Source organism: Neovison vison, chromosome 7 (genome assembly GCF_020171115.1).
Source record: "Neovison vison isolate M4711 chromosome 7, ASM_NN_V1, whole genome shotgun sequence".
NCBI classification, from domain to species: domain Eukaryota; kingdom Metazoa; phylum Chordata; class Mammalia; order Carnivora; family Mustelidae; genus Neogale; species Neogale vison.
The window spans coordinates 56,484,450-56,508,349 of NC_058097.1; the positions used below are offsets into that span (position 1 = coordinate 56,484,450).

The 23,900-nt window shown below is 53.4% G+C and overlaps 1 protein-coding gene across 4 annotated transcripts; it reads right to left on the bottom strand.

Moving 5' to 3' along the window:
* Nucleotides 1-1,616: 1,616 nt before the first annotated feature.
* On the bottom strand, nucleotides 1,617-23,822 carry NUMBL (NUMB like endocytic adaptor protein). 4 transcript variants are annotated; one of them, XM_044257330.1, is made up of 10 exons: nucleotides 23,243-23,822; nucleotides 19,150-19,234; nucleotides 17,437-17,576; nucleotides 16,311-16,385; nucleotides 16,137-16,211; nucleotides 15,033-15,173; nucleotides 7,929-8,118; nucleotides 6,031-6,333; nucleotides 3,836-3,958; nucleotides 1,617-3,018 (listed from the first exon to the last, which is right to left on the bottom strand). In XM_044257330.1, the coding sequence occupies exons 1-10, from the start codon at nucleotides 23,354-23,356 to the stop codon at nucleotides 2,393-2,395; spliced, it is 1,872 nt and encodes a 623-aa protein (XP_044113265.1). In that variant the 5' UTR covers nucleotides 23,357-23,822; the 3' UTR covers nucleotides 1,617-2,392. The 4 variants fall into 4 exon arrangements, with proteins under 4 accessions (XP_044113265.1, XP_044113263.1, XP_044113267.1 ...); XM_044257328.1 differs by having other exon boundaries at nucleotides 6,031-6,336; XM_044257332.1 differs by lacking the exon at nucleotides 23,243-23,822 and adding an exon at nucleotides 22,792-22,913.
* Nucleotides 23,823-23,900: the final 78 nt, after the last annotated feature.

Sequence of the window (23,900 nt, forward strand, 5' to 3'; positions counted from 1 at the left end):
AAAAAGGCCCCAGTAGGTGCAAAGAGTTGACCCGGATTGAACTTTTGGTCCGTTCACTTCCTGCCCCCTTCTGTCCTCTTGTTTGTCGTGTGGCTTGTCTTCTGTCCGGCTTTCTGCGCTGGCTAAGAAGCCATGTTTAATCACATGGTGAGTTGTTATTGAGCTTGGAATCCTGAACCTGCTTTAGAGTTGTGATTTAACTTTGCTTCGTGATTGAACAGAGGCGACGTCGTGGAAAGCCCCAACTGGTGCGTGCGCCTCCGTAGTGTCCTCGTGACAGGGGGCCAGGTCTGGGAGGCACCGGGCAGGGTGCTCTGGGAGGAGTGGGAGGCATGGGGGATGGGAGGAGTCAGGGAGCATTTACTGAAGGAGCAAACGGCTGAACCAGAGCCTGAACAATGTCGTTCATGGCTGCGCCGCCAATTTTGTTTTTATCCACGCATGCGTGTATGTATGTGCTTGAACACTTTTTCGGCCTTAGCGTCGGTCCTGCGGGTCTCTCCTTCCGAGCCCTGGTCCGGCTTGCCGAGGACAGGGCCACAAGGGGGCGCTGCTCTCCCGGGCTCGTGCTGATCCCCGCAGCCTTGCCAGAGCCGGAGGTTGGTTTGTCGGTGGGGGAACGTTTCCGCAGAGACCCGGGCGCAGGGGCGGCAAGAGGTGCGGGGGCCCCGTGAGCCGCAGAGCACCAGCGCGGTGGGGTCTGTTCCCCTGGCTCGGGGGCTGGGCACACCTGGGCTGCGGCGCCCTGTGGAGCTTTCTCAAGAGCAGAGGGGAGCTAAGCACTAGCCCTTCGGTGGGACGTTCCAAAAGAGCCCTTGCGGCCTCCCTGGTGGCTGGAGAGAAGGCATTGCGACGGGCCGAACCCTCCAGAAAGCACGGGGAAGGGCTCACGTGGCCTGTTCCCCGAGGAGGGTTGGCGCGGGAAGCCGCTGTGAGGGTGGGCAGAGCTTCCCAGACCGAACCGAAAAAGGCGCACTGAACCAGCCTGGGCTGGGTGGTCCCTGCGAAGTGACCTTGGTGGCAGTGGGGTTGGGACGCCCCATGGGGGTTAGGCGGGAGGAGGTTCCCAGATAGGGCAGGGATGTTAGGTCTATTCTGAGAGCCCAAGCTTGGGGGGAAGTTGGGTTACCCCCAGATCTGTGATCTCCGTGGAGGGAGAAGCGCCCTGAAGAACCAGTCTCTGTGGGTTGTGGGACCCAAAAAACAAAAGAGAGACTTAACAAAACGTGCTGCTGTGTCAGATGACACTCTGGCCTAAGTTACAGAAAATGCAAATTGGCCAATTTTCCAGCTCAAAGATCTACTGTTCCAAAGCTGGTTATTGAGAATTTCCATACCCGACTAGGAAATACAAAAATGACATTTCAATACTGAACTGATTAGAAGCAGATTATAATATTTTAAATTCTTTGGTTCAGACTCTGTTAAGAATTAGAAATTGGGGTGATTAATTTTGGGTCCCCTTTGGTACCCAACCTCTCAAATGCTGGGCCAGCATTCCCTCCTACCATGTTATGACTCAGAGGTTATGGTCCCTCGTTTTAGGAGAGGACTCAGAAGAAAAGGCTCTGCCACTGCACCATCCCCCCCCCACACCCCCGCTGTCCAGAGGGGCATCATTATATTCTTCCTTTATTGGCTGTCCTTGTATAATACAAATCTGTAAGTTTAGATACAAAAAAATCTGGAAATAAAAGATAGAAAAGTACCCGCCAGGCACCCCCCGCTCCTTGTCCCAGACCCCTCCCCAGCGGGCACTGACGTGAGGTAACTGAGCATCTCCTTCCCCTTCCCCCTACCCCGCCTCCTGGGCCCCCAACTTGGCCCCCACCCCCATGAGACCTTGGCCCAGGGAAGATGTGGGCCCCCCCAAGTGGGGGAGAGGGGTGATCGGGGTGAGCACAGCATTGGCAGTGAACGCAGCAGGTGGGCAGAGGGAAGCCCTTTGCTTGTGCTGTGTATGGAAGGGGATGACCAGACGGGGTGGGCCCTAGTGCGCCCAGAAGAGCCCCGAGGCGGGCATCCCTTTTCCATCCCACCCGACACTGGAAGGTGGAAGGTCAACAACAGAAACTGGGAAATGTTGCTTGAACTGAGGGCACTCAGTGGGACTGTGGCCATCCCACTGTGTTGTGGGGTGGGGGAGGGCATTGCCAGCCTAAGTGTGGCAGTGAAATGGGTCCCTTAGCCAGGCCGGGTCCATCCCTGAATTCCATCCTGTCGCAATCTGGGCGTACAATGTCAGTTCTGTAGTGGTTGTCGGGGGTGATCAAGGGGCTGGAGGGGGTGTTGGGAGGCACAGCCCCAGGGTATGGGACTAGGAAGAGAGGCTGGGCCTCCATGCCCAGATGTGGGGCACTCAGGGATGCTGGGACGGGCAGGGCGGGTCGAGCTACAGTTCAATCTCGAAGGTCTTCTGCAGGTCGCCGGAGAAGGGGTTGGAAGGTTTTTCAACAGCTGGTTTGCCTTCTAATGCTGCCCACTGGGCCTCAAAGGGGTCCAACTCAGGGGCCGGGGCAGGGGCCGACTCTGGGGGCCATGGTGCCCCATTGGGACGTGGGCGGGCCTGGCCCCCAGGGGCAGTGGCCATGGCTGGGGGTGGGAAGGCTCCAGCCTTCCCGAGCAGGGTGGCGGGCTGGGGCTGGAGCTGGGCGGCAGAGCAGAAGGCGTTGGCCACCATCTGTGAGGGGGTGATGCCCACCACAGGCACCCGGGGCACGGGCGGGTAGCCCAAGCCTGGGTAGGCGGGCACAAAAGGGGGCTGCATGTGTGGAGGTGGCAGGAACACGGCTACCTGGGCGGGTGCCGCATCGAAAGGCCCCATGGGGGCAGGGAAGGGCTGCAGAGGGGGGGCCACAGGGGGCATGGATGCTGTTTGCTGCTGCTGCTGCTGCTGCTGCGCCTTGGCCACTTGGGACACCTCCTCCAGCCACCTCTCGGCCTCCGAAGGGGTCCGCTTGTGCCCAGGCTGGAAGGCAGTTGCGGGGGGCACGGAGGACTCACCCCAGGCAGAAGTCCCTAGAGAGAGGAGAGGGGACAGTTAAGAGAACCCTAGGTTGGGGGTTGGACCCTGCCACTCACTACCTGTGTCGACTTTGGGGCAAACGGCTTAACCATCCTGGACCACGGGATGATTCTGAGTGCTCAGAAAATACAGTTCTGAGAGTCTCAGGTCCTAAGATGGAAAAGTACAGGCGAGACTGACTGTCACCAGCCCAGCTTCCCTTCTGATGGGTCAGGGCCAAACCTGTTCCTAAATATTTTTGATAGCACCCTTAGTTCTGATTATTCTGACAATGTATCATTTTGGGAGGCTAAAATTCTAAGATGGTGTAAGTCTTTTTCGAGGGGTCCCATACGTTTCCAACATAGTGAGGTTCACTGGTTTTAAGGTTGTGCTTTCGAAGACTCTAGAACTCTAAATTTATACTGCACTTCCAAGGGCTTCTGTGGTTCTAGGATAAGCTCATGGCTCTAAGGTGATTCCAAGGCTTCGTGGCTACGAATCTGGAGGTTCTAATATCCTGTGATCCTAAGGCTGTGGGTTTCTCAATTTTATGGTTCTGAGACAGGAAGGTTTAAAATGGATCCCGTGGTTCAAAGTTGACCCCGTGGTTCTAGGATGAACCCATGGCTCTGAGATCGGCCTGGGATTCTAAGATGATCCAAGGCTCAAAATTGATTCCATGGAGCTGGGATGGTCCCCTAGCCCTTAGATGACCCACGGTTCTAAGCTTGTGGGATTCCTGGAGTCTGGGAGGTAACCCTGGACGGAGCAGGGGCCTGCAGGTGGGGTGCTGCGGGGTGGCCACTATAGGAGATGGGCTGGGCTTACCTGCTGCGGCCGGTGGCAGCCCAGGTGCTGGGGCTCCAGCGCTGGCAAAGGATGAGCTGATCTGTGTGCACAGGGCGTTGATGCTGTCGCTGTCACTGGCACCGGGAGGCTCCATCTCGGGCACTGGGAAGTCAGGGAAGGGTGGAGGTTAGCCAAGGGGCCCAGGCCCTCAGGTGGCGCCCCCGACGACCTCTAGGGTCATGGGGTGTGGGTCATGCGTCCACTCTGCAGTGGCCAAATGGATCCAGGCATGTGGCGTCTTGTGATTCCCAAGCATGAGCCAATGCAGTACCCACATGTGACCCACGAGTGTTTTCACAAGTGTGTGTGAATCTGAGCTGTGATCTCCAAGTCTGCGTGATCCTGGGCATGTGGCTTGTGAGTGTGTGTACATCTGCATGGGTTAGCTGGGTACGTGCCCAAGGGCATGTTAATGGAAACACTGGCTTCTGTGACTTCCCAGCGTGTGTGACTTCTATGTGTGGCCCCTGTGACTCCTGTGGAACTGAAAGTTCGGCGGGGTGGGGAGGGGGTAGGTCACACCCAAGCAAGCGTGCCACTGCCTCCGGGCACACGAAGCTTCCAAATCAAGGGGAGCCAAGGAGTGTGTGTGTGCCAGCCCCAGGGTGTGTGATGGCCGCGGTACAATATGGGACAGGGAGTGCGTGTGTATCACTGTCAGCCAGCACTGGCGTCTGCCCAGCAGTCACCTTTGGGAGCAGCCCAGCCTTCCGGACACAGAGCAACACCTCCCATGCCAATCCCCAAGGCCATAAGAGATGGGTGTCTCTGATTTGGCAAATGGAAACAGGACCATGGGCCAGACCACATGACTTACAGACAGCTGGGAGGAAAGGCAGCCGCTTGCCTGTCTCCCTCAAAACACAGTACTGGGGAAGAGAGGTGTCTCTTCCCACGTAGACCTGGCTTTTTAGATCATGACTTATGCCACCTCTCTCTTCTCTCTGGCCCATAGCAGATAGAGTAATCAAACACGATGCTTCTCTCCTCCCACCGCCCCTGCCACTGGACTCTTGGCTCACCTTCCGGCCTCACCCGGCCAGACCCTATGGCTAGGAGAGAGTACTGGTCCTTGCAATTCCATCTCCCCTCTAAGAAAAACAGAACAGCTACACTCTCTCCTATCAGCACCCAGGGAAGACATTACTAATCAATGAGGATGTGTTGCTTCTTTCCTCAGCACTGTCCCTGGAAGACGTGGCTGGTCAGCGATGATGGGTGCTGCCTCTGCCTGATCTTTGCCTGCCAGCGACACTGCAAACCCGTCACTATGCTCCCTGACCCTTGACCTCATGTGTGCTCTTCACCTACTGGCCAAATTCTGGGAGCCTCTCCTTGAGCTAACATAACTTCTGCTGTTCTCTCTTCTCCCTTATCCATGGCAGCCTTCACTAATTAATCATATGGTATGCCACCTCGCTCCTTTTTCTTTCTCATGGCAGACCCTCTCAGGAGACTGTGCCATAGGCCATCATTCTATTCTCCCTGTCCCAGGCAGACTTTTTTTTCTTTTTTTTAAAGATTTTATTTATTTGACAGACACATCACAAGTAGGTGGAGAGGCATGGAGAGAGAGAGAGAGAGAGACGGGGGAGCAGGCCCCCTGCTGAGCAGAGAGCCCGATGCAGGGCTCAATTCCAGGACCCTGGGATCATGGCCTGAGTTGAAGGCAGAGGCTTAACCCACTGAGCCACCCAGGCGCTCCCCAGGCATTCTTAATCCATCACAATCCTCCTTCCCCTGAGCCCGTATCCTTCACCCAGCCAGATCTCATGGCTCCAGTGGCCAATAAATGCTTGGGAGTTTCAGCCTCCTCCTGAGCAAACAGTGGCATCTAGGCAGCTTCTCCCCTCTCCCAAGTCCCTGGCACACTTTGCTCATCGATTGTGATACAAGCCACCTCTCCCCTTTCCCTAACCACAGCAGACATTACTAATTGATCGTGGCTGTGCCACCCTTCTGCTTTTCCTTGCCAATAGTAGACATTGCTCATCAATCTCTCTCTCTCCCCCATTGTTGGTGACAGATGCTGCTAATCGACCATGATGTGTTCCACCTCTTTCCCATGGCAGACAGTGCTAACCGATCAAGGCTTATACCCCTTCTTCTGTCTCTAGTGCTTACTAGAGATGGTACTGATCCCGATGTTCCCTCCCGCTGAGTCCCGGGCTCACCTGTGCCCTTCACCTGGAAGTCTGTGCGTCGCTGCAGTGTGGATGGCAGCTCGTTCAGCCGTAGGCTCAGCTGCCGTTTGAAAGGTGAGTTCTTCTGGCTGAGTGCCGGGAACCCGCGGAAGGAGCCCTGGCGAACCAGCTGTTCCAGTGGGGCATGGCGTCGGGGGATGGCGGCCGCACTGGTGCCTGCAGCCACTGGGGTGCCCGCCTCACCCTTCTCACCGGGAGATGTGGTGGCTGGTGTCGGGGACACGTGCCCAGGCTGTGCAGGGCCAGGAGCTGCAGTTGGGGCAGCTGCTGCCTCTGCTGGAGACACGGGGAGACAGGCGGTCAGATACCACACTAGGTATTTACTCCTCTCCCAGCAAGCCCCCTTGATCATCTTCCAGTGCTGCTGCCTTCACCCACTCTGTCCTGTCCCCAGAACAGGCTGGTCAGAGCCCTGAAATATCTCTCACTGTCACCGCACCAGTACTGCCTGCCCCAGGGGGCCCTCGGGGATTCCTCCTCCAACCTGACCTTTTGGGTCTCTCTAGTTTTCTGTCCCTAATCTGGCTTTCTTCACTGCTTCTGCTGTTTTCCCTTCTGAGACCTTCTATTTCCCTTTCTGATCAATTTTTTTAGATTGATTTATTTATGAGAGAGCGAGCAAGCATAAGCGGGGGGCGAGGGGCAGAGCAAGAAGCAGCTTCCCACAGTAAGTTCTTTGTAAATTCTAAGCAGTGTTTTCCAAAAATTTAAAAACTAGAATCCACAGTCAAAAAAAAAAACCAAAAAAAAAAATACTGTGACTTAGAACACAATATATTTATATTTTAAAAAAAAACCTGTCTTTAGGGTGCCTGAATGGTTCAGTCAGTTAAGTACCTGACTCTTGATTTTGGCTCAGGTCATGATCTCTGGGTTGTGAGATCAAGCCTAGTGGAGTCTGCTTGGGGTTCTTCTTTTTTTCTTTTAAGGTTTTATTTGAGAGAGGGGTGCCTGGGTGGCTCAGTAGATTAAACGTCTGATTTCACCTCAGGTCATGATCTCAGGGTCCTGGGATCAAGCCCCTTATTGGGCTCCCTGCTCCACAGGGAGTCTGCTTCTCCCTCTCCCTCTGCTTCTCCCCAACCCCCACTTGTGTTCTCTGTCTCTCAAATAAATAAAAATTAAAAAAAAAATTTATTTGGGAGAGAGCAAGCGAGCGCGCCTAGGCAAGCATGAGTCGGGTGAGAGGCAGAGGGAGAGGGATAAGCAGATTCCCTAATGAGCAGGGATCTGGATGTGGGGCTCAATCCCAAATGAGCCACCGAGGCGCCCCTCCTTGGGATTCTGCCTCTTCCTCAGTATACCCCCACTTATGCTTTCTCTCCAAATAAATAAATAAATAAAAATAAAAGCTGCATTGTTTTAGAATTTACAAAGTACATGCCACTTACCTGTAATATTAGAGACCACCGATATTTTTGTTGATGGCGACCCTTAGTAAGCAAAACCTTTTGCATGGTAACCTGTACCCCCCACCCTCCACATGCATGCAAATACACAGCCTGGACTAAAAGTATCATTAAACTGCACTTCCCCTTACTACATTCAGCTAATCTGATATTTTCTATTCATTTCTATTTCAGTTCTTTTCAGTGCCGGCCACAATCCACCACACTGACTTCACAACCCAGTAACTGGCCTTGAGCCACAGTTTGAAATGCTTCCGAACCTCCCTGGGTTAGCAGATAACCCAGTTTTGCTGGGATCTGTGGCCAGCCGAATGTTGCCCAAACAAGTGAGCTCTGTAAACTGTAGCCAAACCTTGTGGCTGGTGCCCTGCTCTGTAAATTGCAGATTCCCTGGGCCTCTGTCGCTCTCTCTTGCCCCCCGCCCAGAATGGATCCCCAGGCCCCACCCGCAGCACCCACCTTTCTTTTTTTCAGGGGCCTCTCGCTCAGTCGGCCGTCCGCCACCCGACAGGCGGAAGGACCCTTCGCGGGCAAAGCTGGTGCGGCTGGCATCAAAGGCGGCCGTGACCCCGCATTCCTTCTCCCGCCGCTGTTTCCGCTCCAGGCAGGCAGCGAAGGCACAGCCCACGGCATGGCTCAGCCTCTCGCCCTGTGGGAAGAGGGGTCAGGCCGGCTTGGAGAGGTGGCATTGTGCCTGCTGGAGGCAGAAGCCCTGGTGCTACCAGCTCTGTGTCTGGTCATCCTGGACCAGTCCCCTGCGCCCGTGCCTGCCCAGAGCCTCAGACTGCATCTGCACCCAGAGGGAAATAGGACAGCTTCGAGAGAAAAAAGAGCCAGAAACAAGAGTGCAGTGCCGTATGGCTCTCTTGATAGGAAGTTCAAGAACCAGTAAAACTAATCTGTGGTGAAAAAAGCTGGAAGCCTGGCTGTTCCTCTGGGGCTGGGGGTGAGAACTCACTGGGAAGGGGCAGGAGGCATTGGCTGGGGTAGAGGAATGTTCTAGGTCTTGATGGAGGCTTGGGTTGCATGAGTATGTACAGTTGTTAACACCCCTGGGTCTGTGCACAGCAAGCATTTGACTTCAAAAGAAAAAGAGCTGGTAACGAATGCGTTCAACTGCAGGGCAGGCAGGCTGAAGTGTCCGGGGGAAGTATTTTGATGTCTGCAACTTTGAAATGCATCAAAAATGGGACAAATGAGCAACAGAGTAAGGGCAGACACACCTAACGGTGGGATCTGGGTGATGGTGTCCAGGTGACTGGTTATACAAGTCTTTCGACTTCCATGCGTGCTTGGAAGCATTTTGTCATAAAATGCTGGGGGTGAACACAACAGCCCTGTTGAATGCCTACTTGGGAGGCTGCAAGGCCACAATGATGCTGGCTTCCTGCTTTCTAGCTGGCATACAGAAGAGGGAGCCAGCCCAAGAGCCAGGCACAGGAAATACCACACAGATACCACAGTGTATCTGTCCATGCGGGACCCTCCCGATCATGCCAGGAGGTGGCTGTGCTTACGAACCCATTTTACAGACAAAGAAACTGAGCCTTAGTCAACATGCCCATAACAATAAGCAAGTGGCAAAGTTAGCATGAGAATGAGATCGATCTGACTTCTGTTTCTTAACCAAGATGCTCAGCCACCTGTTAAACTTGGGGACAAAAATCGTCCACAAAATACCAGCACAGGAAAAGGGTTATACACCATGATCCAGTGAATTTATCCCAGGAATGCAAGGTTGGTACAACTTACGAAAATCAATCAGTAACACACCACATTAACAGAAGGATGGAAAAAAGCCACACGATCATCCCCATGAACACTGAAAAAGGATTTGACAAAATCCAGCCCCCTTTCATGATTTAAAAAAAAAAAAAAAAAAATCAACAAACTTCGAATAGAAGGGAACTTCCTCAACCTGATAAAAAGTCACAGCTAATGTAATACTCAACACTGAAAGAGTGAAAGCTTTTCCCTAAGAACAGAAACAAGACAAGGATGCCTATTTTCATCACTCTATTCAACACTGTGCTTGCTGGAAGTTCTAGAGTAATTGGACAAGAAGAAGAAAGGCATCCAAACTGGAAAGGGGAAAGTAACATTACCTCGGTTTACAAATGCCATAACCTTATATATAGAAAATCATAGAGAATCCACAGAAGAACTATTAGTGATAATAAATGAATTTGGCAAAGTTGCAGGATACAAGATCAACACACAAAAATCAGTTACACCTACGCTAACAGTGAACAATTCAAAAATGAAGTTACAACAATCCCGCTTACAACAGCATTTAAAATAAAATGGGACGCCTGGGTGGCTCAGTCTGTTAAGCATCCCACTCTTGATTTCGGCTCAGATCATGATCTCAGGGCCGTGACATGGAGCCCCGTGTTAGGCTCTGTGCTGGGTGAGCCTGCTTATGATTCTCTCTCTCTCTCTCTCTCCCACTCTCTCCCTCTGTCCCTCCTGTCCCCCTCCCATTCATGTTTCATGTTTATGCTCACTCTCTCTCAAAAAATAAAATAAAATAATGGTTATGAATAAATTTAACCAAGGAAGTCAAAGACATGTATGCTGAAAACTACCACACACTGTAAAGAAGACCCAAATAAATGGAAATGCATCCCGTGCTCATGGATTGCGATATTTAATACTGTTAATGACTGCAATATTTCCAAAGTGGTCTATAGATTCAGTGCAATCCTCACAAAAATCCCAATAGATTCTTGTAGAAATAGAAAAGCTAACCCTAAAATTCACATGGAATTGCAAACAACCGAGGAGAGCCAAAGTAATTTTGAAAAAGAACAACATAAAAGAACTCACACTTTCTGATTTAAATAGTACTCCAGAGCTACCACAATCAGAATAATGTGATACTGCCGTAAGGATAACATGTAGATCAATGACACAGAATTGAGAGCCCGATATTGACTCACACCTCTATGGTCAATTGATTTTCAGTAAGGGTACCAAGACTTCAATGGGGGAAAGAACAGTCCTGTTAACAAATGGTGCTAGGACAATAGCCACATGGAAAAAATAAAGTTGGACCCCTTCTTCACACCATTTACAAAAATTAACTCAAAATGGATTAAAGTCCTAAATGTAAGAGCTAAAACTATAAAACTCTAGAATAAAACATGGAGTAAATCTTCATGATCTTAGATTTGGCAATGGATTCTTAGATGTGACACCAAATGCATGAAGGACAAAAGAAAAAAATAGATAAACTGAACTTCATCAAAATTAAAAACATTTGTACCTCAAAGGACACTACTAAAGAAAGTGAAAAGACAACTGAAGAGAATTGGGGGAAATTTTTGCAAATCATACAACTGATAAGTGTCCAGTATCCAGAATATATAAAAAGTTCCTACAACTCAACAATAAAAAGACAACCCAATTTTTAAAAAATGGATACAGAATTTAAACAGACATTTCTCCAAAGATATACAAATCGCCAATAAACATATAAAAAGAGTCTCAATCTCCTTAATCAGTAGGGATATACAAATCAAAACTACAGTCAGGTACTACTTCACACCTACTAGGATGGCTATAATTAAAAAAAAAAAAAAAAAGGAAAGTATTAAGTGCTAGCCAGGATGTGGAGAAACTGGAACCCTTGTACTTTGCTAGTGGGAATATAAAATGGTGCAGCCTCTGTGGGAAGTGGCTTGGCAATTCCTCAAAAGTTTAAATATAGGGGCACCTGGGTGGCTCAGTGGGTTAAGCCGCTGCCTTCGGCTCAGGTCATGAACTCGGGGTCCTGGGATCAAGTGCCGCATCGGGCTCTCTGCTCAGCAGGGAGCCTGCTTCCATCTCTCTCTCTCTCTCTCTCTGCCTGCCTCTCTGTCTACTTGTGATCTCTCTCTATCAAATAAATAAATAAATAAAATCTTAAAAAAAAAACTTTAAATATAGATATAGATTTACTATATGATTTAGCAATCCAGCTCCTAGGTATGGACCCCAAAGTATTAGAAACAGGTATTCAAACAAATACTTGCACATCCATAATGCTGTCCATAACAGCATTATTCACAATATCCAAAAAGTAGAAACCACCCGAATGTCCATCAAAGGATGAAAAGATAAACATGTAATATATCCATACAGTGGAGTATTACTCAGCTATAAAACAGTAAGGACACACGCTACAAGGATGAGCCCTGAAAACATGATGCTAAGTGAAAGAAGCCAGACATAAAAGACCGATACCGTACGGTTCAATTTGTATGAACTGTCTAGGAGAGTTAACTCCACAGAGACAGAAAGTCACTAGCCGTCAGGGAGGAAGGTGTGTGGCACAGGGAATGACGGCTTAATCGGTCTGACCTCCCTTTTAGGAGCGATGAGGATATGGGCAACTAGAGAGAGGTGATGAAGGAACAAGGTTAAGAGCCTACTAAATGCCACTGCAGTGTGGGCTTTCATATGATCAATTTCATGTGAACTGCACCTCAAAAAATGAAGTTATGCTTGGGGAATCCTGGGAGTTCTACCACCTAATGCTTCAAACCCGTGGCTCAGAAGTGGAAGGGAAAGCAGAGGTCACGCTCTCTACACAGAAGAGATGGCCTTACTCTTTTCTTGCTTTGATTCTCACCCCCAAGTACTTTTCAAGATTTTATTTGAGAGAGAGAGAGCACACAAGAAGGGGGAGGGGCAAAGGGAGAGGGAGAAGCCGACTCCCCACTGAGTGAGGAGTCCCATGCGGGACTCGATCCCAGCACCTTGGGATTATGACCTGAGCTGAAGACAGAAGCTGAACTGACTGAGCCACCTAGGCGCCATCCCCCACCCAAGTACTTTTCAAATGATAGCAACTGTTCCTAGTGACTGAACCTGTGTTATATAACTCTGTTCAGAACTTTCTGGGTTTGATCCTAACACATGCTTCCCCAACACACCTGGGAGCAGCCACTGCTAACACCCCCATTTCATGGAAGAGGAGACTGAGTCCCCAAGAAGAAAGTCACCCGGGCCTCATGTCCCACAGCTATGTTGTTACGACACAACCCACACTAACCATGTGGCCGTGTTTTCCCTAAATAGCCACAGCAAATTTCTGGCACCCGCCCACTCCTCCAGAACTTTGTCACTCCCCTATCAGAGGTGGAGTCTGTGTTCTCTCCCCTTAGCCTGGGAAGACCTCTACGACCACCTGGACAGACACAATCCCACAGAAGCAAGGCTGTGTGTGTGGTTACCAAGACCAAGACCAAGCAGGTGTGAGCTCTGTCTCTCTCGAACTCACACTGGAGCCCAGCACCACCACGGAAGAAATCCAGCTCTCCTGAACCCCCTGCTAGACAGCCCTTGTGAAGAGGTCCTGAGATCCGTAAAGAGTGGGGCTATCTGGCCAGGCTCTTGGGGTCACAGTTCCAAACAACATCACATTGTAACAGCTCAGGAGCCCCTGGAGCCAGCCCCACCCAGCTGAGCCTTGTCCAAATTCCTGACCTACAAAACCCCTGAGAGATATTAAATGACAGTCATTTTAAGTCACTAAACATTGGGGCAATTTGTTCCGTAGCAACAGATAGCTGATACAACTTAGCCTGCTCTGCTCAGGAAATCTGCAGTCGCTCAGGGCCCTGGGTTTCTGCTATCTCCGTACTAGCCCCTGGCAGGCGCTTACCCATCCTGACTAATCCATCCTGATACTCTCACGCTAGTTTTCCACCCCCGGTTTGACGTCTGAGATTGTGTGTATGACAGAGGAGGTTGGGGGTGCTGAGCAGTTTTGGGAGTCCAGAATCTTTAGGGTGGGGATTTCTTTTTCTTTTCTTTCTTTCTTTCTTTCTTTTTTTTTTAAGATTTTATTTATTTATTTAAGAGAGAGACAGTGAGAGAGAGCATTAGAGGGGAGAAGGTCAGAGAGAGAAGCAGACTCCCCATGGAGCTGGGAGCCTTGATCCCAGGACTTGAAGGCAGTTGCTTAACCAACTGAGCCACTCAGGCACCCGGGGTGGGGATTTCTGAAATACGAAGGAATCCCATGAAAATCTCAGAGGGATGTGTGTTATTTTACTTGCCCAGTATCTGTTCCCCTTGCTTTTGATAACAGCACCCCAAGCTCCCTTTGGGGAGCTCCTCGTGCATGTTGGATAAGTCAGTCTGTATGCTCCACCCTCCCCTGACCAAGGGGAAGTCTTACCCAAGACAGGCCAATCCCATGCCTTCTTGTTAGAATTTTAACCCCAGGGGTGCCTGGGTGACTCAGTGCATTAAGCCCGCCTTGGGCTCAGGTCATGGTCTCAGAGTCCTCGGATTAAGCCCCAAATCGGGCTCTCTGCTCAGCAGGGAGCCTGCTTCCCCCACTGTCTCTCTGCCTACTTGTGATCTGTGTGTGTGTGTGTGTGTGTGTGTGTGTGTGTGTATGAAATAAATAAATAAATCTTTAAAAAAAAAAAAGAGGCTGGATTCATTTCTGCAGCAGCGCAGTGGAAGGAACTGCCCCTCTGTGGTGCCCCCAGGCTGCTCAGCTCCCTGACTATCCTGATGCTTGATGCTCTGATTGCCCTTTGATTTTTTGTGAGATTTCCCCCCATATAACATTTTGGAGTTAAATCAGCCAGATTGGTTTCTGCAGCCAGCCACCAAAAAACACGGGCTAATGCAGGGAGCTGAGACCATGCCTTCCTACCAGGTTGGGTGTGGTCTGAGGTCAGGGTTCAGGGGATAGGGCAGAATAAAGAGGCTATTTTCCATTATCTTTTGTGGCAAGGGATAATCATGTGACTACATGCTAACCAATGGGATGTAATTGTTACGTAGCTCCCCAAAAGGAGATGGTTTGTCCCTCTGCATGCCTCCCTCCTTTAGGTAGCTGGAATGAAGATGCAAGGGCTGGAGCATGTGCACCCATTTTGGATCATGGAGTGGAGGCCACACTCCAGTGCCACGACAAGATCATGGAGCTGCAGCCCTTGATGGGAAGAGAAAAGCCCCCCAATCCTGCACTGCCTACGTCTGGATATCTTTCACACAAGCCAGGAACAAATTTCTATCTCCCTGAACTGAGTGGCAGCTGGGGATTTACTGTCACAGCTTCAGAATCCTAACTATGAGAATGTTTCTGAGAAGACAGACCATTTGTGGCTTCTGTCAGATTCTCAGAGGGGACCCTCATGTCCCAAATATATGAAGAACCGCAGACACATTGAATCAAGGTTGAAAAGAGTGTGTACCCTGGGATCACAGAGGAGGGCCCGAGGGACCAGATGGGGTTTTTATGTAAGCAAGAGTTTACAGAGCCGTGCCCTGGACTCCTGTGCATGTTACTTACATGCGTGCGACCCTCATAAAAAAGAAAAATAAGAGACACGTGCACAACTGTGGACAATGAGGATGATAATTAATGTGTCCCTAAGCACTTCTGATGTGCCAGGCACTGTTCCAGACACTTTGTATTAACCCCTCCAGCCTCCCTGTACTCCTCTAAGTTAGGAGCTGCGAAGGACACGGGGAACAGAGAAGAGAGATGAGTGTCTGACCTGAGCCCGCCGAAGAGCAGCCAGCCAGCTTCCTCCCAGCTCCGGTGATACTCACAGAGTCCTTGAGCGCCAGGAAACAGTGGCAGATCCAGCGGCGGGTGGTCCCATCCCGGCAGATGTAGGAGAAAGCCTTGTCCAGGTTGCGGTCAGGGGCACAAAAGGAGACCTTTTCTATGGTCTGGTCTACCAGCAGGTCCTGGAAGGGGGCCGGGGAAACCAGGAGAGGAACTTGAACAGTCTTTCCTGTATTCATTCAGTGCTCCTTTATTGTCTGTTCTCTGTCTGGTCCTGAATGGGTGGGGACCCCGCACTGATTGAAACAGAGGTGGGCCCTGCTCCCATGGGGCTCCCCAGTTAGCAAGGCACTCAAGGCCCATCACCAGAGAAAGACACAGGTAAGGGGTCAGGGCCAGGATTGAGGGAGACACATGGACCCATGGGAGCCACAAGCAGGTGCCCAATTCCACTTGATCAGGAGACATCAAAACCTTCCTGGAAGAGGTATTAACTAGGCAAAAAGGCAGGGAACAGTCTTTTGGGGCAAGGGAACGGCCTCTACAAAGATGTCAATCCTGCTTAGTCGTTAACCTAACCCTTGTCATGTGCTGCTGCCTCCTTGGGCAGTTTCCGGGCAGGGAAGTCAACAGTGAGCAAACAGATGCTCCGATCCCAGCCGCGTGAGGCTCCCCTCTGGCCAGGAACAATGACAATAAACCCAGAACAGCTAACATCCACTGATCTGTGCAAGTATGCTGCCCCAGGCACCGTTTTACACGGCATGCACCTATCCTCTCATTTAAGGGCAGGGTCTGTGTTTATCCACATTTCACAGATGAGGCAACTGAAGCTCGGAGGAGTTAAATCTCATACTCGGGGTCACCCAGCAGATGCATGGGGGAGCTGGGATCCGAGCTAAGGCTCTGCTCTACAGCCTGTGCTCACACCCACCATCTGTGCCAGCTCATGATAACTGCAGAACGCGGCCCTGAATTAGGACTATGAGGTGTGCCAAGATGTTGCGGGAGCACATGGTCTAGGAAGGCCCGGGAGGGAGGTACATCCTGGAGGTGGGTGGGAAGACGTCCTAAGTCTTGATTCAAGCCGGTGGGGGTGGCGAGGGGCCCACCGGTGCCCCCTCCTACCCCCACAGGCCTCCTACCTTGGTCTTGTCATCCACCACTCGGAGTCCGTCGGCTGACACCCAAAGGACAGACTTCACAGACTTCCGGCCCATCTGGGGTGGGGGAAGAGGACAAAGGGCCTGGTCAGGGCTGCTTCCTGGGGTCTGAGCCGGGGTGGGAGGTGGTGCCTTCCCAGCTCCAGCCTCACTCACCGCCTTCAGCTTCTTCACGGCATCTTCACACACATGCATCCCCCGGGACTCCTCCACCTCCACGTGGCCCAGGTACTTGAGGGAGAGGAAACCGGAGGACAGAAAATCAGCACAGTAATCAGTACCCTTCCCAGTGTGCCCTGAGCAGCTGCGACCTGTCCTGCAAGGTACCTAGCCCATCATACATATTAATCCACTCTGCACCTCGGCCCCGTGAGGTGGCTACTCTGCTCCCATCCCAGGCATACAGACAAGGATGCTGAAGCAGGCAGGTAGTACCGAGTCCCATCTTGCCCCTATTCCTGGGCCTTAACACGTTATCCTCTTCCCTTTGGGCCCCAGTGTCTGCGAGCCCCAGAGCCCCTGTGAGCCCCGGGACTGGCCCACTGATGAACTGATGGGAGCTGGGGTACACTCGCCCCAGCTCCCTTACCCTGTGGCTAGGATGGCTCTACTTCCTAGCATTTTCCCCAGTGGCATTAAGCCAGGGCTGAATAGTGGAAGGGAGGCATTGGCCTCGCGTGCGCATCCTCTTAGAGGGCTTTCTCGCAGGGTTCGGGCCAGGAGTACTCAGGACCCCGGGCCAGGGCCAGGTGGCTGCCCTACGGGCCCACAGCTACAGGTTAGCCAAACACCCTTTACTGGCCGCCTACCCTTCCTCGGCCCCACAGTATTTCCCACATCACCAGATGGACCCCTCACACTCCATGTCTGCTTATGGGAGAAGGGAAAAGAAAATGTAGGGTTTGTGACCATCGGCTGTGGTCACCCCACCAGGAAGGGACTGAGTGGGATTTGAACCCTAATCCTGCGTTCTCCCTCACAGAGGTGCAGTATGTGTGGTGAAAAGTCGCCCAGTGCCTTTTGGAAATTGTGAGCTCCCACAGAATAGGGTGACATTAGGAAGAAGGTAACACCCCCCCAACTCCCCAGGTAATAACTTCATGGTACAAGAGAATGTGTGTTGGGTTTTGATCCCGCCTTTGAAGGGCCCAGGCCGTGGGGTCCTGCTCTAGCAGGACAAACCTTCAGCCATCCCTCTGTACAGGAAGAGCCCTTAGCTCTCTCACCCAGCACCAGGGACCTGGAAGCTCACAGCGCCCCGCCCATGGCCCCGCTCACTCACCCGGACTGGGAAGCTGCATGTGCCCTTGCGCACAGCGTCCTCGTCTGCTTGCCACTGGTGGGGGCGCGAAGCCTCGGGCACGTAGGCTGGTTTCCGCCGTCTCAGGCTCTGCCGTAACTTATTCATGGTGCCCGCCCCTTCTGGTGACACAGGACAGGGGCACGGGTCAAGGGCGGTGGCTGGAGGCATGGGTTCCAGCAGGATGGATAGAATGCTCAGGGAACATGGGGTCACATAACATGGGATCTGGGTTACAGTGGAGGGGGGGGTCACTGGGTCAGAGGGCATGCCATTTAGGGGACACCGGGAAGGCAGGGTAATGCCAGAGTAAGCAGTGGGATTTCAGAAGAAAAACTTACGACCAAGGTACATGAAGGTCGGGGATGGAGAGGGTCATGAATCACAGCTTTTAGCGGTCTGGAGATTAGGGAGGTGACAATCAAGAGGTATGAGGATCCAAACTAACAGGGAGTCAAGACACTGGAGGGCACAGGGCTTAGAAGGCATAAGGGCCACAGGTCATGTGGCCAGGAGTTTTGGGGGTAGGAAGCCAGGGGATGAGGTGGTCAGAGAGCACAAGAGTTCTGAGTTGCCAGGGTTCGATGTGGGGGGGGGGGGACGACTCAGAACATCCAGGGATTGAGGTCCAGAACCCAAGCCAGAGGGTGTGGGGCCTGGGGGCTCATCTCTGTGCCCCTCAGATCCGCCCCTCTGTCAACTGTGTCTAGTCGAAGACTGGAGACCCTGGGGTGGTGTGCACCTGCGACCATCAAATGAAGGAGGGGGAGTGGAGGTGGGACAGTCTTCATTGACTGAGATGGTCTTCACAAACTGAGAAGCCATTCTGACAGTCCCAGGAGCATGAGAGCCAACTAGGACAGAGCACCAGAAACAGATGGGGACTGTGTATGTGTGTGCACGCATGCAAGTGTGCAATTGGTGTACTCCCAGTGTCTAGATCTGAACATGCAACCATTGTGAGTGTGTGTATTTCTGAAGACGGTGTGTACCAAAGGCCACAGGTCTGAGAATGGTTGTCTGTGAAAGTGTATGTCTGGGAGTGCAGTCTGTGAGGGGGTCAGTGTCCAAGAGTGCTGTTGTTGTCCTTAAGTGAAAGTCCCAGAAGGTTGTTGCTGAAGGCTATCTAAGTGTGAGATGGTTGTGGAATGTGTGTCGGGAATGCTGCCTGTGGGGATGTGTCTGAGCATGAAGCTCTTGGCTTCGAAAGGGTGTGTCCCTGACTGTTGTCTTGGAAGCTGTGTGTCCATGTGAGAGTGTGGCTACTGCTTCCATGGCTGTCGCCTCTGACGGTGTGTGCCTGTGACTTATCAGAGAGTCTTTGTCTCTGGCCAAGAGTGCTGTCGGTGGTGAGGCTGTGTGTCTGTTGCTTTTGTCTGGGAGGATATGTGTGTGTATCAGAGTGTGTGGCTGTTGCAGAGACTGTGGGCTCATGAGTGTTGTGCTGAGGCTGTGTCTATGCAACCAAGTATCTGGGTAGATGTGGGATAGCACAAGGTTGTTGTCTGTGAGAGTGTATTAGTGTTATTTGTGAGGGTGGGCCTGATGGTCACTGAGTGTGCAGGGAAGACACTCGAGGGTGCCCACTCCTGAGTGTGAGGAAGCCCGTGTGAGTGCAGGGACAGTTCCTCCCGTCGTGAGAGGCAGACCCAAGCACACACTCAGCCCTTGCCCTGGCCCCAGCTGGTCACTCACCTGGCTCCGTCCTGGAGGTTTCGGGGGGCCCCGGGGCCCCACAAGGGGCTGGGGGCAGATGCTGCTCAGGCCTCCTGGGTCCGCCCTGCCCAAGGAAGGGAGAAGAAGGTGAGAAACTGGCTTGGGGTGGGGCTCAGTCCCCTACCTCTCCCCCTCTTTGGACAACAGCCAAACCCCCCTCCATTTCAGGCTCCCTGATGAGAGCCCCAGTTGTCATAGCAACTGTTACTAAGGAGACCAGCCACCTGGTAGCAAGAGCCCAGGAATGAGTTGGTGCATTTCCGGGGGCATGTGTTGAGGATGTCCTGGCCTCAGGAGGCCCTCAGTACCCAAGGAGATGGCGTGAGGAGGGAGTGGCCTTGACCTCTAGACACCTGTCCAGGCTGCACATAAACATACAGTCACATGCATGCATGCACACAACTCAGGTCTCCGGCTATCCCGAGCACCTGGGCACAGCTCCACACGTGTGTCTCTGCAGACACCACAGCAGGGGCACACACCGAGTCCCACAGACACACAAAAGTGGTGGCAGCCACTATAACCAGCTGGTATCCAATCCATGTTCACAGACACAGACAACTGTCCACGTGAATAGCAAGTCCCAGCCTGCCCAGGCACAGCCATAAACACCCGGTCACACCAGCTACTGGATGTTTGGTCCTTCCTTATTTTCTCGGCCATGTACTGACAGCTGGGCCCAGGCACCCCCACCGGAGCAGTGCTCACTCCCAGTGAGATCTCCTCAGGCCCCTGCCTGACACACTTGCGTCGCTGCCTCTGGAGTCACACCGGTCAGAGTTCGCCCACGAGCACAGACCTGTCACATGCGGTCCCCATCACACACACCTGTCACATGCGGCTCCGCTGCTGTGCAAGGACATGTGGTCATGGGGGCATGCAGACACACGGCCACACATTTGGTCCCACGCTACCAACCCCGGCCACGGCCACAGGTGCCTCCTCATGTCCAGGCACACAGCAGCCCACGGATTCCTGGCCCCAACTGCAGCAGCCACACCAACATTTTGTTTGGGTCACGTGCTATCACAGTCACACACACACCCAGTCACAGGGACACACATGTGGTCACCATATCAGCCAACCTTACATGGAGAGCCCTCCCTGACCAATCACACACAGAGACACGGATGGCCACGGTCTGTGCCTGGTTGAGGACCAGGCATACACACTGAAGACATGCACAGAACCACCCAGAGACGACTGTCCCTCAGGATGGCCAGGCTCAGGTACGGCCAGATGGATGCTGGCTCAGAGTCCCAGCCACATGCATTTCAGAAATGGCTGTGTGTGCCAAGTGACACAGCATCGGTGTCCCAGTACCCAGCCACATGCCCTGGCCATGCTACAGTCCCCCGGTGCCCCCACCACCCGGCTGCACCATGTCACCCCCTCACCAACACATGGCCTCTCTTCATGCAAACACATGAAGAAGAAGCCTGTGGCCACATACAATCACAGTGCCTGGGAGAGTCACTGGGACAGACACACAGCATCTCACACAGGGAGACATCGGCACGCAATTTCTGTGTCACACGTCCTAAGCACACAGTGATGATGAGACAGAACTCAGAAATGCGGTGACCCGGACATGGCACTTATAGCTGCGTCCACCCAAAAGACACGGTTCCTGACAGAGCCATGTACGCAGTCAGGAGAGTCACCCAGTCACCAAACCACCCAGGTGGAAACACAGTCCAGCACGCACACATAGACAGGAACATTCACACCAGCCACACGGCTATAGACATGTACACTCCCATAGGCCACGACATATCATCACCCAGGGTCACAGATGTGCAGGCCCAACACAAATCTAGAAGCCACCATCACCTCTATCTGCCCCCCCTCCACAGTTCCCTGGTGCCACCACACACAGCCATAAGCAGAGCTTGAGTCACACATGATAAAATAACCCTCTATTAATAATCAGTCAGGGGTTCAGACCCCTACTCCAATCTGTCACCCAGAACACACGCAAACACAACTATAAATGCGCACACTTCGTATCGACAGAGCTAGATGGAGACCTTTCTACAATCCAAGTCACATACATAGATGTGGCCATGGACACACAATCGCTGTCCTACACGTCACAGGGCCATCACACAACCAGGCATGGGGTGTCTTCGTATACGATGGCAGTTACACACCCAGAGTTGCAGGGACAGTTGTGTGTCATAGAGACGTATGTGTGACCCACATATACGATCAGTTGTAGACGCAACCACAAACATTCGCAAGTCACTGCGAGTGCAGCACATGGCCACAGAGTCATAGACACAACTCCACGTACCACCATCACAACTCCACCCACGGCTAGTCCGCCACACATTCGCCTAACCCCAGACCCAACACACACACTGTCACAACCCAGTGATATTTACCAAAGCACACGCCTAGGGTCACAAAAGATGTAATCACAGACCCAACCACACAGTTACAACCATGCACACGCACACTCGAACAGACTAAAAAGTACAGGGTTCAGCATAAGGAGCAGCTGTCTCACACACATACACACACACACACACACAGTCACACCAATGCCGGGGTCACAGACACCATCACACACATTACCAGACACAACCACAAGCACAAAACACAGACACACGCACAGGATTCCTTGGCCCCCAGCTCTAGCACACACGGACACACACCCACAGCCACAGCCACAGCCACAGTCACAGTCACACAAACACCGGGACACACTCTTAGCCACCTCCCTATCCCTTGCTTTCCCCCTTCCCCCCAGGTACCACACACAAAGCCGCCGTCACCCGCAGTCGCTGCAGACAGATAGGGCTGCGTTTGGTCCCTGGGGAGCCGCCCCCCACCCCCAGCCTGAATCTTGGAGCCTGGGGGGCCATACCCAGGAGAGGGAGGCGGCGCATTGTCTGCGGGTGGGGCTGCTCCCAGACAGCTGGGCAGCCCCAGGGATCCTTGACCAAGCCTTTGGGGGTTGCCTGAAATTTCCCTATTTTATTCAGGCTGGGTGGGGGGTGGAGTCCCGGGAACAGGGAGCTTGTTTTGAGAAGGGGCTGTTCCTGGGACACCGCCCAGGGATTGGTGGGGGGATGCTGTGCTCAGGACGTCTCTGAGGCCTGGGTACAGACTGTGCCTGGAATCCAACCCCCCAGGCCTTGGCTTGGTGGGAGAGCTGTGCCCAAGGACCCCCATCCTCAAGACCTTGTCTAGAGGGTTGTTGTGCTCAGAGACCACCTCAGGCAGGGAGGAGTGGGAATTGCGTCTGCTCTGGAATGGCCTCCTGGAGGAGGCCTGATGTGGGGGTTGTGTCCTGGACCCCATCCCTAAAGCCTTGCCCAGGGAGTTGTACCTAGAATCTGTCCCCCTGCCCTTGATTTTTTTTTTTTCTTTTGAGGGGCAGGTCTATGTCCAAGATCTCTATCTCCAGGGCCTTGGCAAGAGAGGGCCTGTGCCCCGGACCCCTGTCTCTCAAGCTTTGGCTTAGAGGGGACCTGTTCCGGACCCCCACCCACGCCCACCCTCCCCACCCTTGGCACCCTCTCTCCATCCGGGCGCCGCGGCCGCCTCCCACCCTTCGCCACATCAGCAGCGGCGCCGCCCCCCACCCGAGTCCCCCTCTCCCGCCCTTCTCACGCTGGCCGCCGCGCTGCGGGACATCCAGGGCCGGGGCACCCCCGCCTCCCGCGGCCCCAGCTGGGCCCGGATCCCCGAGCGCTGCTGCTGCTGCTGTGGCGGCGGCGGCAGCTCGGTCTGACGCGGGCCGGGGCCAGGGGCCGGGGGATGGTGCGGGATGCACGCGCGCGAGCCTGCTCCGCTCCCGGGAGGATTCCGTTCCGGGGGCGGGGGAGCGCCCCTCCTGCCTCGGCTCCCCGCCCCAGCCCCGCCCATTGGCCCACCGCCTTCGGGATATGCAAGAAAACCCCGCCCCGGCCCGGCGCCTGGCCGGCTCAAGCCCCACCCCCTGGCCTGCAGGCCACGCCTATACGCAGATATGACCCCGCCTTCTCTGGTGCGGCCACCGCCCCGCCACGCCCATTGGCCAGTCCCGGGCTGAGCCAGCACGTGAGCCTCGTAGAGACCTTACCCTAGGCCTATCCAGGCGTGGGCTCTCTTCCCCTCCGTGAACCTTGACTTCAGGTCCCCTTCTGTTCCACGTCCGTGAAAGAGTTGCTTCGGGAAGCTCTTTGCCGCCCCACATACCCAAATCTTCCAGCTAACCCCACGGTTCTCCCAGCCCAGCGGGGGCGGGCAGAAGCGGTGACGAGGCACTTTTTGCGAGGAAGGGGAGGGGGAACGAAGAGACCCTGGCGCCCTAGTGCGCGAGCGGTTCGGCTTCGGGGGTGGGGGTGCCGGGCTGGGACCAGGATGCTGTTCTGGCCATCACTGCACCCCCGCTCCCACTCAGTCCTGTGGGTTTGGCAAAGCAGCTGGCAGGGGCATTACGGTCCATTAGCAAAGGCGATGTTGCCGGGAGCCGAGGCGAGGGAGCGCGGAGCCCGGGAGGTGTGTGGGGCGGGGGCAGGCCTTCTCAGCTGCCGTGGCCTTTTGAGCAGGTGGTCAGCACGTGTGGGAGGGGCTGGAGGAGGGGAGGGTGGGAGGGAAAGGGTAGAAGGAGGATCCCGGCAACAGATGGCCCAGGCTGGGCTGGGGCTTTCAGACCAGAGGATGGGAGGGGGCTGGCCATCTGCACCTGGAGGCAGGCTGAGAGCTCCTCCACCCCCACCCCTCCCAGCGCAGAGAAA